Raw genomic sequence first — 18,058 nt, forward strand, 5'->3', positions numbered from 1 at the left:
TGATTTAAAATGAATTTCCTGTGTTCAGTTAATCATAATTTTATAATGTTAAAAACTAACTAATATGAATAAAATGTTATCTAATCACAACATATGATAAATGTGCGCCATGGCAGTAATCAGCCAGCATAATCACAACTGGTAAAATAAGCTTGCAGAAGTAGAAGAAGAGGAAAACACACATGTAAGTGCACTACATGTTTACCTATTTGATCCAATGTGAATTTTCTACTTGAGGAAAGTCACTATATCATTAGAAGTCTCGTGACATCATGATCATGCGGCGTTTCAGTTAAGAGGGTGTCAGTCGACGTTTCTGATCTGATTAACATTAGTATGAACTATGGAAACACGGACTGATATGAGCAGGATTTTTTGATCATCTGATGTAGATATGAAGCTCAAAGAGCTAGAAAGCTGCCTTCAACAGGTGGATGGATTTGAGGAGCCCAAAATACTCCTGGAGCAGTATCCCACCAGTCCGCATATAGCGGGTGAGCATTATACTGTATTTGTATCCATTCCATTGTATGCATTTTTAACCATAAGATGTGTAACTTATTTGTGAGTTTTTGGATGCGTCTATTCTATTCTGTATTCAGATTAGCACATTTGTATACTATTCTTATGATTCTTATAGTGTATATATACTGTGCGAAGTACGCAAATTTTATGTTGTTCATATCTGAAATACAGCGCTAGGTAGCCTACTGTATCCACAATGTAATTATCTTTTTCTTGGCTCGGTTTTTAAGAGGTTTAAGAAGTTTTACATTTTACAAAAAATTGTGTTAAAAATAGTAACGTGAAATCTATGGCGCTCTCTTTCAAAATCTCTACTTTAATCGATCTTTCATCTCTTTCACCCTTCAAAATAACTAGCCTACTGTTGGTTTTAAATATCTCGGCATATTCATCACACCAATATTTAATGATTTATTTAAAAATAATTATGCCCCTCTTCTTGATGCCATTAAAAAAGACCTTAACACTTGGCGGACACTCCCTATTTCTTTTTTGGGTAGGATTAATGTGATTAGAATGAATATTCTACCTAAATTTTTATACTTATTTCAATCCCTACCTTGTTATTTACCCAATACTTTCTTTAAAGACATCAATAAGCACTTTTCTAAATTCATTTGGAACCATAAAATGCCCCGAATTAATTTGAACAAATTAATGAAACCAAAAGACAAGGGAGGAGTCGCTTTACCAAATTTTCGTCTTTACTATTGGTCAGCACAGGTGAAGCATATTGTCAGTTGGTACAATGAAAGGACTGATTCTAGATGGTTCAACATGGAAGCAATGGCTTGCGCTCCTCTCCCATTAAAATTTCTGCCTTTTATTACAAATATTAAAAAGCTCAAATGTGTTTCAACAAACTTAATTATTTCAAACACTCTTTTGACATGGAGAGACTTTAAAATATATCTTAAAATTCCAGCTTATTTCACACTGTTTTCACCTATTGCTTTTAATCCTGATTTCCCTGTCTCTCTGCAAAATATTGGCCTTTCAGTTTGGTCTAAATTAGGTATCCTTAAGTTATCTTGCCTCTTTTCAGGCAATTCATTAAAATCTTTCCAAGAAATATCACGCTAATATAGTATACCACAGTCCAATTTTTTTAAATACCTTCAACTGCGTCATTTCATAAAACCTTTGTCTGATAATGGTAAATTGAGATTTGAACTTACTGCCATAGAACAAATTGTAATAAACAGTTTTTCTAAGGGGTTAATATCTAAAATATATAATGCTCTGGTTAATTCATGTACTTCCTCTTAGAAAGTTTGAAGAGCGTGTGGGAAAAAGATTTAGGCCACGGAATTGATCATACAGATTGGTCCGTCTTATGTAACAATTTGTTCTCTAAATGTACTTCATTGGGGATTCACAAACTCAGTTATAAATTCATTAACAGAGTTTACAAAGATTTACAGAAACTCCTCTGATCTTTGTTTTAATTGCAAAAAACGCAAAGGAACATTCCTTCACTGCTTCTGGTATTGTGACATATGCTTCAGACACGGGTCACGACGAGGCGTTCCCCGAATACTGCTGAGATCTCAAGTATCAGGGAGCAATCAAGCATTTTTTTAACTCATCGGTATTGGTTCTCCTAAGGCCAATCCTTATTTTATGTCAGCTGTCATGTCGGTGTCGTGCAGTAGGTGGCAGTATTCACTTTCCAGTAGATTTGCCAACCGCGATTATTCACGCCATTATTCATGCTTTCTAACCATATCTCCACTTTTTTACTTTTATGTTGCAATTATTCTGCTTATTGTATATAGAAAATAGTAAAAGTTTACATCAGTAGTCCCATATTCTACCAGTGTCTTTATACAGTATGTGCAAATATATACATAGAGAGAGTGTATCTTATGTATATACACATATTACTTTTACTCTATGTATACATTGGATTGATTTTAATAACTTTAATGTACTTGAATTGTGCATCAAACACTAAGAATATACAAATATCGGATCAAGACTCGGTATCGGCAGATATTCAATATTCAATGACTCGGATCGGATCTGGGGCACAAAAAACCTGATCCGGACATCCCTACCCTGTAGGTTGTAATAAGCTTTATAGTGATATGGTGTTTTTTGTCCTCAACCGTTGTTGTTTCTCTCACAGAGCTCAGATACGACCTGCCAGCATCTTATAAGTTCCACAAAAAGAAGTCGGTAAGTCAATGTTAATTGCCACAAAAATATTGCACTGGACACATGTAGACACATTTTTTCAGACTTTACAATGACAAACTAGTTACATGATTTTTCTATCTGATTATTTTAGGTTGATATTCAAGTGGACTTCATACGATTCACTCCAACATAAACATGTTGGGCAAAAAGGAGTTTGTGTTGCTTTGCAAAATTTTAGTATTATTTTATGGATAAAAATACACTGTTCCTCAAAATACCTTTTCTAAATGACCATACTGCATCATTTTTGGGTGGATACCACAGAAATACCAGTGTCTATGTAGGATTTCCAAACACGCTTGTTGGAACTTTATTTAAATTTGTGCTTTCACATTTTTGGCAGCATACACAGTTGATAAAACATCACAATAAACAATAAATTACACATCACATATTTATAGTAAAATCCTGGGTTCACAACTTATTACAAATACAAAATCATCCAAATAAATATTAATAATACTAAGGAATAAATACATTTCTTGATTTAAAACACCAGAACAGTTTAGTTTTTTTGCTGCAAAACATTAGTCTTCAAAAGGTTACTGTGCAAAAAGTGAAGTGCTGTAATCTATTGTGCTGTTCGGTATATATTTAGAAACAGCCCTTTATCTTCCAGCAGAGATTACAGACAAACTGTGTCTCACACATTATCAGTGACTTCACGTGTTGAACAAATATAATATCATATTGACATCACACTCACCAGTTTAGAATTATATATTGCGGGGTCCAAACGTCTGAGATTTTCATGATAACAATTCAAGTGATTAACTGAACTGAAAATGAAGAATTCTTGTTGGTTTGTCTCCCTTTTGGAGCTGATGTGAAACCAAAACCTGATGATCATGTTCTCCAGCATGATTTGAGATGATCCAAAGAGCAATGGACGAACATCTGACCATCAATACAAAGAGTCACATGATCCATGTAAGAAATTTGCATTAATTTGCATTTGCATGTAAGAATTATGCAGTATGGAATTTGATTTTAGTCATTTCCAGGTCTGGATAAGCATGGGAAAATATTTCCATACTATTACCCCAATTTTGTTTTAATATAAAATTGATAAGCAGAGTGTTTTTCATGGCGTTTGGAGCAGCAGTCAATACAGCCACAAGTTTAGTGAAAATGTGAGAGCGGATCTGCACTGTTGTTACAGATGAATATTGACAAATGACTGCACAATGTATTTAATATAATGCTAAATTTATAGTAGAACATTTGCTCTAACACTTTATTTATATATAGTTCAGTCATGAAACTCTAGATGGCGCAGGCGACAGGTTGTTAACGTAACCGATGATATTCAGAGAGTTAAACGACTTGCCACAAGCTGATTAGTTCATGTTGCATATGCAGCCAATGAGCTTACTGCCTTGCATTTATATGGCTTGCTAGCATTCACTTGAGATTCCTGCAGCGCACTTTTAGAGTTTCTCTGAAACCCTCCACCTTCCCCAGCTCCACCTGTATAGATCTCCTACGGGGTTATTTTATATGCTATTTGTGCAGCAGCAGTATGTCTTAAATACTTACGGCACCGTATCGCCATATGCATTGGCAGTAGCAAGTTCCTGTACTTGCTTGCAGCAGCAGCAATAATCTACAACTACAGTAATAACCAACAGCAGCAGCATAGCAGATCTGTTCCGCCAAGACCAAATACATTAACATTTTCATATCCATCACCATGCTAAAATGTTCCGAGAGTTGCCATGATTGAACTATGTTTAAATAAAATATGTCTCAGACATTTAGACCCCACTGGACGTGGCTCCACAGACAGTGATTGTGCTGTGATTTCACACGCTGAACACACAAACGCAGCCGTGTGAGCGTGCAGCCGATGGGAGGTTTCCCACTATCTCCCAGCAGTCTATCTCAGGGTCGTACCTCTCTATACTCTGCAGATATGTCCCTTTAGAGTATGAATACCCACCTGCTACATAGATGCACCCGTTTATAGCAGCCGAGCCACACTCCATCCTTCTCTCCTTCATCGCACACATCTGTCTCCATTCATCTCTCTCGGGATCGTAACAGTCTGTGATGGTGGTCTGACCGCCGACCAGATAAAGCTTATTGTTCAAGGAGACCGAGCAAAGGCCGTACTCTGAAAGTAAAGAGTTTTGATGAGCTTTTCAAATCACAAGAGATAGTGAAGAAAGAGAAACCATCTGGGCTCATTTCCAAACCATTTAGCTTATCTAATACAAAATTGTAGGTGGCTCACCAGGATGTGGACATATCGTTGTGATGCTCCACTCATTGATATCTGGCCGGTAAGTCTGAATCTTCTCGTAAGTGCAGGTTCCTCTGTACCCATAATGCCCTCCGGTTACATAGACTCTGTCATTCACCACACAAGCGGTTGCATTTCCCACGCCTTTAAAGTCAAAACAGAAAGACGCTGAACTTCCATCAACAGGCATATTAGATATACAATATTTAAATGTTTTTATGTGTAAGATTTTCTGACTTTTTAAAAAGCTGAAATCCTAGTGAAGAACTGCACTACGCATTAGATTTTAATTTTGAAAAAAAAGTCTATTATGCTCACCATGGCTACATTCATTTGATGCAGTAAAAACAACAATATTTTGAAAAATTTATATCTTTAAATAACAGCTTTCTATTTGAATATATTTTAAAAAGTAATTTATTCCTGTGATGCAAAGGTGAATTTTCAGTAGGGCTGGGCAAAATGGCCAAAAAAATTATCTTCTATAAATTTTTAGGTATACAAGTCAAAATATTACTGACCTCAGTAGTTTATATATCTGTCTGAATATTTCTCCATGCATTTAAAATGCTGTTTCAGACTTTTAAAAAAAAAAATGTAATTAGAATGTTTTACCATGGTTTCTGATTTTTATTATGTAACAAATCAATCATTGCAAAAGACATGACAACATTTAAGTACACAATCGTGTTCTTTTTACAGTATTTTTTTTTTCTTGCTTCAAATGAAATGTTGCCATTCATCTTGGATCTGGTAGATTTGGTAAATGCCTCTTAACTGAAGTATTTTTTTGAAATCCCTAAAAAAAATAGGGAAAAATACTTCCAGCACCATGGCCTCTAAAAAATAACTCAGAACTCCTCATTCAGGCAACCAATCCAATAGATGTGTGTAAATAAACTGAAATTCTCATACCTTGTATCATATCAGCCACAGGAAACCATCTCCTCTTCAAAGGATCATAGAATTCAGTTTCTTGAGTAGGAGCTCCTGTCGTATATCCACCAATGACGTATATGCATCCACGTAAAGCCACGGAGCAGTGGTAGTATCTGGCTGTGATCATGGGACATCCTTCTGTCCATTCATCCGAGTCTGTGTTATAAATCCACACGGTGTCTAAAGCATCCACAGTCTGTGTCCTGTATCCTCCGGTCACATAGATATCAGGGCCTAGAAGTGCCACGTTATAACTCTCTCTTTCAAAATCAGGCATGTCTTTGCCCTGAACCCATGTGTTGGAAACAGGATCCCACATGTGGACTTCACACAACGGATGCCAGTAATATCCACCAATAACATACAAGCTGCACGTTAGTTTTTTGCAGCACTGTGAGAAACCTTTGCTCGGCTTTAAGGAGGTACGAATCAGAGATCGCAATTTGTTTTCAGAGCAACCTTTGCGTAGATCCAAAGCAGTTTTGAGGCAAGCATCATCCACTTCGAGATGGATGCATTTGAGAAGCTCTTGAAGGTGGTCTATTCGAGGAGCCGTGTCATGGGCGACCCATTTGATCACCGCATCCAATAAAGTCACTTCTTTCCACACATTAATGTTCTCTGTTTCTAAAATCCCCATGAGCTTTTGGAAATCCACCTCTAGGAACTCCTCCTGAAGTGTGAGTTCTTCAAAGCGGCTCAGTATGATCCTCAAAGCCTCGTGCTGCAAATCAGAGCACACGTGAAGCTCAGCAAACGAGTGCATCCCGAGGCAGTTATCGACGTCCAGCAGATGAATCAAGAAGCTCTCGCAGGCTTTCTTGAGCGAGTTGAACTGCAACAGGTCTGCGGCTTCCAGAAGACTTTGGACGTTGTTCTGGGTTATGCTGGTCTTTGACGTGTAGACGTAGCTCACCAAAGCACCCAGAATCTCTCCGTTTATGCAAGGTAGGTTGATGGTGTCGTTCAAACGTTCTCTCATGTCTAAGGTGAACATTACCTTGAAATAGGAGCTGCGGGCTGATAGGACAGCCTTGTGGCAGTGGAAGAGCTGTCCGGATGAAGACTGCAGGGTGACGTCTGTGAACAGACCGCTGCTGTGAAACTCATGAAGAGCTTCCAGCACCTCAGAGGAGTGAGAGGCATCGCAGAACTCGTAGGAGTAACCGCTTTGAGCTTTTCCTGACATTGCAACTGGAAAGAGATTTTCAAATGAGTTTTCAAGTGTCCTTACAAAAAAAGCTATATTACTAAATTATCATCAAGGAAAATTAATTTAAGTTGTAGAAATGTAATAAATTAATAGTATATATATATATATATATATACATATATATATATCTAGCTTTTTAGGATCTTTTGGTCTACTTCACTTTGTCAGGCAGGTCCTATTTAAGAGATTTCTTGATTGCGAACAGGTGTGGCAGTAATCAGGCCTGGGTGTGGCTAGAGAAATTGAACTCAGGTGTGATAAACCACAGTTTTAACAGGGGGGCAAACACTTCTTCACACAGGGCCATGTAGTTTTGGATTTTGTTTTCCCTTAATAATAAAAACCTTCATTTAAAAACTGCATGTTGTGTTCACTTGTGTTATCTTTGACTAATATTTAAATTTGTTTGATGATCTGAAACATTAAAGTGTGACAAACATGCAAAAAAATAAGAAATCAGGCAGGGGGCCAACACTTTTTCACACCACTGTATATACACACACATACATACACATATACACACACATACATACACATATACACACACACATACATACACATATACACACACACATACACATACACACACACACATGCATATATATATAAATGCTTCTAGTTATGCTCAGCTCTAGGATATTTTGTTTCCTGTCTATGACAATACGATAGCAACAAAGCCAGAACTAATGCAGGTAAAACCAAATTCATATTTTAGACACCATTTTTATCATATTTATTCCAGTAAATATTATTTTTGTTGTATTTAAGTTGTCACACTGGGCATTAAACGCATTTTTAGCAAAATGTAAACAGTAAAACAATTTTACACGACCAAAAAATGCTACATGTAAATGGTAGCACAAAATATGAAATAGTTTTGGCACAGTAGTTTTTCTATATATAATTTTGCTTTTACTGGGTTTGTTTACCTAACACGTTTTACACAAATATATTTATTTTGAGCACAAAATTTAACCCAATTTAAGACTATTTTAAACCAGTGTTATTTCGCATCACTAAAATACTATTAAAGTGTTTAATGCTTTGAATTAGCTTTTTTATTTTCCGTTTTCTTTTTTGCTAAAAGTTTTGGTCATTTTTTTGGTCATTTTATTGTTTATTGTTTTAAATACATGTCTATATATTTTGTGTGTATTATTTTAGTTTTATATTAGTACATAAAGTGAAAATGAGAAATGCCTTGGCAACTAACTGAAATTAAATAAGTATTTGTATATATTTAATAACGTTTATTTCCTTTCAAGTAACGAAGACGTTTCTATGGTTTTAGTTTTGATAATAACCCTGTTTTGACCTTGGTTTTTGCAACCAACCGACAAAAACACATCTAATGATGAAAACAAACAATGCATTTTAACTCAGGCCCCAAAACTAGTTAGTTACTGATAATAGCGTTTGTGACAACTAGCCCCTATGTAAAAACAAGTTTACCTGACCCGTCTAATGCCTGATTGACACAGCTAGTCCTTTCTTCGTAGAAGTTTTATCCCCAGCAGTGCGGCTTGTGCTCGGACAGATCAGACATGTGGCCCCTGTATTTAGTGTCAGCCTCTGGAGAATGTCGAGCTCCTATTTTGGTATCTGTGTATTATAGCAGGAGCCTCGCTGCTGTCACCCTCCACTAACGTTACTGATTCAACACAGCCGCGTCCTTCAGCCATGTGACCGAACCAGTATGTTAGCATCCCATCTTCATAAATACATGTAAAAAAACAAAAAGCCATAAATTAGATTTTTCAATCAACTGAGACATAAATAACACCAGTTTTCACGTTTTAGTTGTCATGGCAGTGTCCAGCGTATAATCCTAATAAGGATTAAAGCCGTTGCATAATAACGCCTGAGGGAAACAGTACCAAGGGCGGCCGAACACCAAGAATTAATCCATTCTAAACGCTTCACCGTTTCCTGAACACAAGAGCGTTTGTTTATAGCTTAGCGACGGTGAATTATTGGTGTGTAGTTGCCATTAAGTCCACAGGGTACAGTAAAAGGACAGAAATAACTCACGGTTACCATGGAAACAGTGTGAGGGGTCAGTCGATGAAGCCAGCGCCTGTTCCCGTTTGATTGAGGCGATTTTTAACGTGTATTTCTCTGAAGTGACTTCCAGTTAATAATGTTTAAGTGCTAATAATTTCAAGTTTTGAAATTGAATGCATTCTGCAATCTCGAGATAAATAAACATGTTAATGTTTGCCAACAGTGTTTGGTTCCCTGGAACGTTCTTGGAACAATAAGGTCAGAAAGGAAATGAATGCTAAAAACAAATAACCATTAGAAAATGCACCGTAAGATCTTATCAGATAAGACTTTCTGCAACATTCAGGGAACCTTACATGGACAGTATTTTAACGCTATGGAAAGGTCGTGTGTTTGTTGGGATGTATTTATGCCTTATGAAAGGTAACAGCCTTGTGGACAAGGTCATGAAACTAAAGTGTTTTGAAAGTGGATGTAATACAGACTCTGTTCAAATTTTTGTCATGTGTTCATAAGCAGAAGTATCCATCATTTATATATCTATGTATCTGAAGAGAAGCAGCAAGTATGTGGGAAAAGGGCCAAGTATGATTTTAAACACACACACACACACACACACACACACTTGTTTTGGGAATGAAAAGGAGCTAAAATATTTTTTGTCATATATATGTATACACTGCTGTTCAAACGTTTGGGATCAGTACGGTGTTAAAATGTGTTTCACAGAAGTCTCTTCTGTTCATCATGGCTACATTTATTTGACCAAATCTACAGAAAAATGTGTAATATTGTAAAATATTATTACCATTTAAAATAATGGTTCTCTATTTTAATATACTTTAAAATATCATTTATTTCTGTGATGCAACGCTGAATTTTCAGCCATTACTGCAGTGTTCAGTGTCACATGATCCTTCAGAAATCATTCTAATATGCTGATTTATTGTCAATGTTGGAAACAGTTGTGCTGCTTAATTTTAAAAAAAATTTTGAAACCTGTGATACTTTGTTCAGGATTATTTGATGAATGAAGTTAAAAAGAACAGCGTTTATTTAAAATAGAATTTTTTTCTAACAATATTAAACAAAAGTAAGTCAAGTCGAGTCACCTTTATTTATATAGCGCTTTTAACAATACAGATTGTGTCAAAGCAACTGAACAGCATTAATTAGGAAAACAGTGTGTCAATAATGCACAAGTCTTTATCACTTTTTTGTTTATCAATTTAACATCCATGCTAAATAAAAGCATTAATTTCTTTCAAAAAAAGGGGAAAAAAAGAAAAGACAAAGGGAAGAATATACCGACCACAAACTTTTGAACAGCAGTGTATATTTTTACAAAAGATTTCCATTTTGAGTAAGTGCTGTTATTTTTAACTTCTGTTCATCAAAGAATCCTAAAAAAAAATAAAGTATATTAAAATAGAAAACTATTATTTTAAATTGTAATAATTTCACAATATTAATGTTATATTTCTGATCAAATAAATGCAGCCTTGATGAGCAGAAAAGACTTCTTTTAAAAAACATTACAAATCTTACTGATCCCAACTTTTGAGCGGTAGTGTATATAAAACATAAAATGTGGTATAAAAAGACTTTGACAATACATTATCAAATAAAATCTCTCTCTCTATTATATATATATATATATATATATATATATATATACACATAGAAAGAAAAAAAGACTAAAAACAAAATGCTATTTTAATGCATTTAAAAATTAATGCATATTAGCAAGAAGTTTGAAACACAGAAAAACACATCTGTTAATGTTCAGTAAATTTCTATATTATTTAGCAGGACATTGGCATCAGCTATTTGTCATTTTTATACAAAGGATCCAACGGCAACCCTTTAGTATGATGAAAAGAGACAAACTCCACTGCAAAGCACTGATTGTTGTTATTTTAATCAAACACTTTCATTTGGAATACAGTGGTTTTAGTAAACACTAACAACAAAAAGTAAAAACAGGACTATTTTTCCACACAGTTGTTTTAGGAATTGTAGTGTTATGAACAATGTGAGTAACAGTGAGCAATGAAATTCAGTCAGGCTAGAGCTAAAGCTGCTGGAATGTTAAGTGTTTCCCATCAGGATCACTGACAGATATTCAGACCGTGAGCTGTGCAGCCTCTTTCGCTAAGGACTTCAGGGCACCGATGTCCCCCAGCAGTGAAGATATACCCATGCAGTACCACTGCTCACCACTGCTGGCAGTAGAGGCACTGAAGGACTGCAGCAACACACCTGCTGCTGCCAAAACCCCTGAGAAAGATAGGAAAGCATCATTCAATTGTGATTTTACTGAGCCCTATTGTCTCATTCAGATTAAGAGTCATTATTCACCCATATGTCATTCTCAACCCATGTTTTTCAAGAATTTCTGAAGTTATTCCCCATATAATGAAAGCACTTTTATAGTATTGGTAAAATAAAATTAAGTAAATAAATAAAATAAAGTAAATAAAATTACCCGGGTCAAAAAATGTATTGCCTTTTGACCAATACATTTCCATGACTTTCAGTCGTTTGTGAATTGCTGATAACAATTTTCTAGACATTACACTCATAAAGAGCCATTTCTGGCCAATATTTTAGAGCTGAGCTGGAAATCACTTTTAAATTTCCTAATATTACTAGGTTTTCAATCAGTTTCCCTGCAGAAATTCATCTCAGATATTCTTTCCATTTGTGACCCTGGACCACAAAACCAGTCTTAAGTGTCAATTTTTCAAAATTGAGATTTATACATCAAATATACCCCAGCGACTTAAGACTGGTTTTGTGCTCCAGGGTCACATTTAAGGTTATTTGTGCAGAATGTGAATCAGCCTTTACCGGTCACAGAGAGCAGGAGCTCAGTGGAATTGGATGCTTTGAAGAACAGCAGGTGTCCAGTGAGAGGAACAGGCTGTCGAAACACACTTCCATTCAGCTCGAGCAGCACAGGAACCCCGGCCTGCACTGAGCCTACAGCAGTATAGCTACTGCCGTTCACAGAGACCTCCAGCACACACACCTCACGCTCATTTGAGTCTTTATGATCCGTCTGCACCTGGTGGTTTGTGACAAAGGGACAGATTAGAGCACTGCTGGGAAAATAAAACACCTAGATGGCATTGTGCTTTAACTTAAAATACAGAGTAGTTCAAAAATATGAAACTAGCTGTAAAGAAGTCTTACTGTAATTCCTGTCTCTGCAGCTAGAGGCAGTGCATTCACCAAGTTGGGGCCTTTCTGAGGACCTTCAGTGAGCAAACCAACTACAGCTGCTGAGCTCAAAAACCCAGAGGACTTCTTCAAGGACTCCCCTGAACAGCAAAAATAAATAAATACATATTTTATATATTATTGTTAAATTGTATATTCATATTATATAATAAAATGTTATATGTAAAAATACTTTTACAATAATATATAAAATATATATAGATATACTGTATAATATCTCATACAAAATGCATACAATTGCATGATCTTGCCACAAGATGGCATCAGTGCAATGATAAAATGTAATGCCATTTGACCAGAGCAGGGTTTTGAGTTTATGAAAAGCCAATAATTAATTAAATGGATTGCAAAATTATAAAGACATGGGGCTGCACAATTTAATTGAAATAAAACTGATAGAATTTATAAACATACTTTCATATATATATATATAGATTGCATATGAGATTATGTTATATGGCAGTTCAAATCACAATCACAATATATAACAAAATAATTGCAATATAATTTTTGGTGTGCAGCCCTATGCATAAAGAATTTTAAAGGGGTCATATGATGCGATTTCAATTTTTCCTTTCTCTTTGGAGTGTTACAAGCTCTTGGTGCATAAAGAAGATCTGTAAAGTTGCAAAGACTAAAGTCTCAAATCCAAAGAGATATTCTTTATAAAAGTTAAGAGTCAGCCACGCCTACCTAAAACGGCTCGTTCTAACACGCCCCCACATACCTACGTCACGATGTGGGAAGATTTGCATAACGCCACCCAAATGTTCACGCAAAGAAAGAAGGCTTAACTTTTATTCTCTTTTTAGCAGCATCATATGACCCCTTTAAAATGAAAAAAAAAAATTCAGCTTCAGCTATTCCAGCTTGTTTGGCTATTTTCATGAAAAAAAAACATACTTGAGTAATTAAAATTTAAAACTAAAAAAAATATTTAAGACCAATAAACTTTCCTAAAAGTTCTAAAACTTGATGTGGGTTAACTCGATTAAAAAACTTTTCAAGGGTATCAACAGAATAAAAATAAATTTCTCAGTAGAGTTGAACTTTTACAATACAATAAAATATGTCTGACAGACAATGAGCTCTGATAAGTACATCTGGGAGGGTTTCCGCCTGAGCAACTATGTAAGTCTTTTGTACCCTGTCCTGCATCATGTGGAAATGACTTGTCCCAACACTTAGTAAAAGAAAATGTACATACTGTCCCAACAACAGGATTGATTTCTTGTCATTTGTTTTAAGCACTCATTCAGTTAGTGAGTGAATGACAACAATTTTAACAACATATTGGGTGAATTACTCCACTTACCAAGTGATGTGACGTGGACCTGACTGTAGGGTTGTTTAGAAGCGGTGCAGGCCTTCAACACGCTGCCCATGGACTCTCCCAGCCGAATCCACTGATGAGAGTCAGGAGAGAAAGTACTGACCAACACCTGAGCATTCACCTGAGGATGAAAAAAAAAGGACTTAAAGTCGTGATCTTTCATTCTGTATTGTGACATACATCCGAGTGACACAGATTACTGAAAAAGAAAAGAATGTAGGGCAGGGACTGGGTTTTATGTATCGATTGTTCATTGGATGGAGGAGCTAAATGTGACCTTGCAGCCAACTATAAGAAAGGGGCGGAGTTAAAACAGACTAAATGATTGGAGAAGTCTGGCATATGTCACCAGAAAGAAGTCTGCCTTGTCACTGGAAGATCGAGTTAGGATATTTTGATTTAAAAATTGAGTTCCAAATTAAAAAAAAAAATGCATGGATGAATTGTTCACTTTAAGATCAATAATACGCATTTACAACAGAGTGAATTTTTATTTCATGCGGACATTAAACAATTAAATCCAAGTAAAAATCAGAGATGTAGGTGATGTTTTTTTTTTTTTCAGTTAAAAAGTTTCAGTTAATATACTTTCTCCTGCCCCAATTTAATAGTTTATGTAATTATTTATCATTTTATGCCATATCAGCATCAAAGGCTATATTCATGGCAAACTCAAGAAAAATAAGATTTAAAATAGTCTTAATACTTCAACGAATTGCATACAATAATTTAACAATATTATTTTTTACAAACAAACAAAATAAAAATAAAAATCTTTCAAATTGATATTTGATTAAAAAAAAAAAAAATCTCAGAAGAAACTTCTTTAAAAATGTCAATTTATGTACTTTCAGAGTAAAAACATTTCCTAGTACCCAATTTAATAGAGCAGTTAATTCATAACAAGTGTAATCTTTTCAGGGTGGGAGTTTGATAAATTGGATATTTTTTGGAGCTGTGATGTGCTGACATTTTCCTTTCAATATATCCTGTATAGATTTTATTTAAAAAAAAAAAATCCAGATATTTCCAGGCTTTCCCTGACTGTGGGAATCTGTTTCCGGAATTTTCTTTGGGTTTTTAGAAAAGCAGTTTTGGATTTAAAAAGAAATACTGTATCTGTGGTGAAAATTACTTGAAGATTTTTTCCATGTTTCGTTCTACAAATTAAAAGACTTACCCTAAATATATAAAAATGTGCATTATTTACAGCTACTTCGGTTATAATTTAACTATCTGACATAAGGATAATTTGTTATGATTTTACGTGATTAGAAAAAAAATATCCTCTCATAAATAAGCAATGTCCTGAAAACTTTTCAGGGGGGAAATATTGCCCCCTCATAAAAAGTAATTTGACACTGTAAAACTAAGCATGACTCACGGCTCCCACTAATGCTTTGCCCGTGGCCATGTCCACAATCTGCAGGGCGATATCTCTCCCACAGCGGGCCTGAGCTTCTTTAGTGCTGGCTCCCAGATGAGGACAGCTGATCACATTGGGATGGTTCACCAGCACCCGGTCTTTTGGAGGCTCCTGAAACCACCGAAAAAGACATTATCAGTATTATTTTAAATATGTTTGCATGCAATGCCATTGACCAGTGGCAAGAAGCTAAAACCATTCTCAGTCGAAGTGATCAACAAGCTCTGACCTCCACAAACACATCCAGCCCCGCTCCTCCACACTGTCCCGACTCCAGAGCCCGGAGGAGGGCGGCTTCATCAATGATGCCGCCGCGAGCACAGTTCACCACCTTCACACCTTTCTTACACTTAGCAAATGAAGCGTCATTAAGGAGACCTGTGTAGCACATCAGCAAAAGTTTGATTTTACAGTGGGGCAATTCAAGCTAAATTAAATTAGAACTGCAATATAGCCTAGTAGTGCAATTATTAAAATGCATGTTATTATTATTATTAAAATATAAATTATTGTAATTATTAAAATAAAAATGATTATTATTATTAAATACATGATTTTAAATTTCATTTTAAGATTACACTAGATTAGATGCATGTACCTCAGGACCAGGGTTATTATAGTTAACTAAAACAACACTGTTAATTAAAACTAAATAAACGTTAACTGAAATCAAATAAAATATAAAAAATATATATATTTTATTTCAGCTAGTTGTCAAGGCAACATTTCTCATTTTCATTTAGTTTAACTTGATTTACTAAAATAACTCAAACTGAAAAAAAAACTATATAGACATGTTTTTTAAAAAGCAAAAACTAATAAAAATATGACAAAACACAAAATTACTAACACTTTTAACTAAAATTAAAATGGAACTTAAAAATATTACAAATAAAAACTTGATTTGATAACTAATTTGAGATATTAATAAAAAAAACTATAATAGTATATCTAGTGATGGGCGCTTTCGAAACACTGCTTTGTGAAGCTTTGAAACCTTTGCGAATCATGTTTCGAACCAGTTTTATACATTTGTAGATATTTTTTAAATGGCACATTTGTATAATAAAAAGAAGAGTTGTAGTTAAAGGGGTCCTATTATGCTTTTTCACTTTTTCAACTTTAGTTAGTCTGTAATGTTGCTGTCTGAGCATAAAAAAGATCAAGTTACAAAGCTCAAAGTCCACTTCAAAAGGAGATATTTTATTTAACAGAAATCACTTTTCAAAAACTACAACGAACGGCTCGTTTGGACTACAACGCATATCTTCCGGGATTTGTGACGTCACAAATATCGACGAATGGGACGAGACCTGGTTGAGCTGCACTAGAGAAGGCAACGAGTGTTATCACTGTGTCGGAGACACGCTAGCTTTCCCAAGGCAGATGAACTTAGAGCGGTTACAATCATCTGGGTTTAAATCGCGCTCAAATTGATTTGATTTTGACGCAATATTTACACTGAAGCTTGCAGCAGGCGGCTATGGTAAGGGGCATGACATTTCCCGACCAGACGCCGAGTGGTGCCAATCACAGCACACACTGGCCCAGCTAACCAATCACAGCACATTTCGATACAGGAACTATTCGAGCCGTTCATGCCAGACTGGGGAGAGGTGTTGTAATAATGTAAAATATGTGAAAAATAATGTGTTTTTCGAACAACCTAGTATGAGAGCCTGTTCTAGTACACCCCCAAAACAAAATCAAGACTTTGTAAAAGAGCATAATAGGACCCCTTTAATAATCTCTTATTGGCCTGATTAACCAAGCTTTCCATAAAACAAATAAAACCAGCCCTACAATTTTATTAAAATAACACATATTTAAACAGACACTTTATATTTAATGGCATTGGATGTTTTTTCGGATGTTAATTGCATTTAATAGATTACACTTTCAGCAATTGGTTTGTAAAAGGTGTTTTCATGCATGTTTGGCCAGCAGCAGGCATCTCCAGCGTGTGGCATTTCGAGCCCTGGAAACAGTGAAACATTTTGCAAAGCAATTGGTTCAACTGATTCAAAGTTTGGAAAAGCTTTGTTTCTTCCATCACAAAGTATATCAATGATACTAAAATATCACTGCTCAGGATTTGAAACTTTAGTCTTGCCAATTTAAGCAGCAATATGAGATGTATCACAATATTTGTCAAAATAAAAATAAAAAATGTTTAACTGAATTGTACAGAAAGCTAGCAAAATGTTTTGTTTGTGTGTACCTGTGGTGGAGGGCATGAGTGGAGTATGGACTGTGATATAATCACACTGTGGCCACAGCTCCTCTAGAGACATCTGCTCCACACCCCAGCTCGCAGAAACCTCCGGAGGGGTGATGGGGTCGTAACCAATGGTCTATCAGGAATGCAATAAAAAAAAAAGTTTTAATTGCATTTGCATTTCAAGTTAGGACAGTTTTTAGGACACAATGATCTTACCTTCATACCGAAGGACTGCATTCTCGTTGCCACCTCTTTGCCAATTCTTCCAAGCCCTGCAATACCAAGAACTTTTCCATAGAGCTCTGCGCCCATGAACTGCAAAATCATTAGCAAAGCACTCAGCCATCTAACACAAAAATGTGGAGCAACACATTCCGTGATCACGATCGATTAGTGACAACTGACTTAACAGATGGGAAAGTATGGCTATGGAAATCACAACTCTGACTGTTTTTTTTTTTAACTATGCATACTGTGCACAAACTTTCAGTATATTGCCAAAATGTGCAATATACAACAGGATGGTGCATGCAATACTCCATCCCATAATGCAATGCCCTTTAAATACTGCCAACAGCCACACTGAGGACAAAAAGTGCACATACCTTTTTACGATCCCATTTTCCATCCTTCATTGACATGACAGCTTGTGGAATATGTCTAAGAAATATAGAAAAAAATAATAATAAAAAAAAATATATATA

General features: G+C 35.5%; 2 protein-coding genes across 4 annotated transcripts; both read right to left on the bottom strand.

Moving 5' to 3' along the window:
• Window positions 1-3,391: 3,391 nt before the first annotated feature.
• LOC107688952 (kelch-like protein 23) lies at window positions 3,392-9,141 on the bottom strand. Of its 3 annotated transcripts, none has more exons than XM_016486805.1 (5): window positions 8,582-9,141; window positions 5,888-7,105; window positions 4,964-5,116; window positions 4,670-4,843; window positions 3,392-3,624 (listed from the first exon to the last, which is right to left on the bottom strand). In XM_016486805.1, exons 2-5 carry the CDS (start codon window positions 7,098-7,100, stop codon window positions 3,413-3,415), a joined length of 1,752 nt encoding a protein of 583 aa, XP_016342291.1. In that variant the 5' UTR covers window positions 7,101-7,105; window positions 8,582-9,141; the 3' UTR covers window positions 3,392-3,412. The 3 variants fall into 3 exon arrangements, with proteins under 3 accessions (XP_016342291.1, XP_016342290.1, XP_016342292.1); XM_016486804.1 differs by having other exon boundaries at window positions 8,577-9,141; XM_016486806.1 differs by lacking the exon at window positions 3,392-3,624 and having other exon boundaries at window positions 4,413-4,843; window positions 8,577-9,141.
• Window positions 9,142-11,023: 1,882 nt separating this feature from the next.
• LOC107688964 (D-3-phosphoglycerate dehydrogenase-like) lies at window positions 11,024-18,017 on the bottom strand. Its single transcript, XM_016486813.1, has 9 exons — window positions 17,960-18,017; window positions 17,571-17,669; window positions 17,355-17,487; window positions 15,363-15,511; window positions 15,092-15,244; window positions 13,690-13,828; window positions 12,327-12,454; window positions 11,982-12,198; window positions 11,024-11,408 (listed from the first exon to the last, which is right to left on the bottom strand). Exons 1-9 carry the CDS (start codon window positions 17,993-17,995, stop codon window positions 11,254-11,256), a joined length of 1,209 nt encoding a protein of 402 aa, XP_016342299.1. The 5' UTR covers window positions 17,996-18,017; the 3' UTR covers window positions 11,024-11,253.
• Between the last annotated feature and the right edge of the window lie 41 nt (window positions 18,018-18,058).

Source organism: Sinocyclocheilus anshuiensis, unplaced genomic scaffold (assembly GCF_001515605.1).
Source record: "Sinocyclocheilus anshuiensis isolate Anshui unplaced genomic scaffold, SAMN03320099.WGS_v1.1 scaffold777, whole genome shotgun sequence".
Classification (NCBI taxonomy): domain Eukaryota; kingdom Metazoa; phylum Chordata; class Actinopteri; order Cypriniformes; family Cyprinidae; genus Sinocyclocheilus; species Sinocyclocheilus anshuiensis.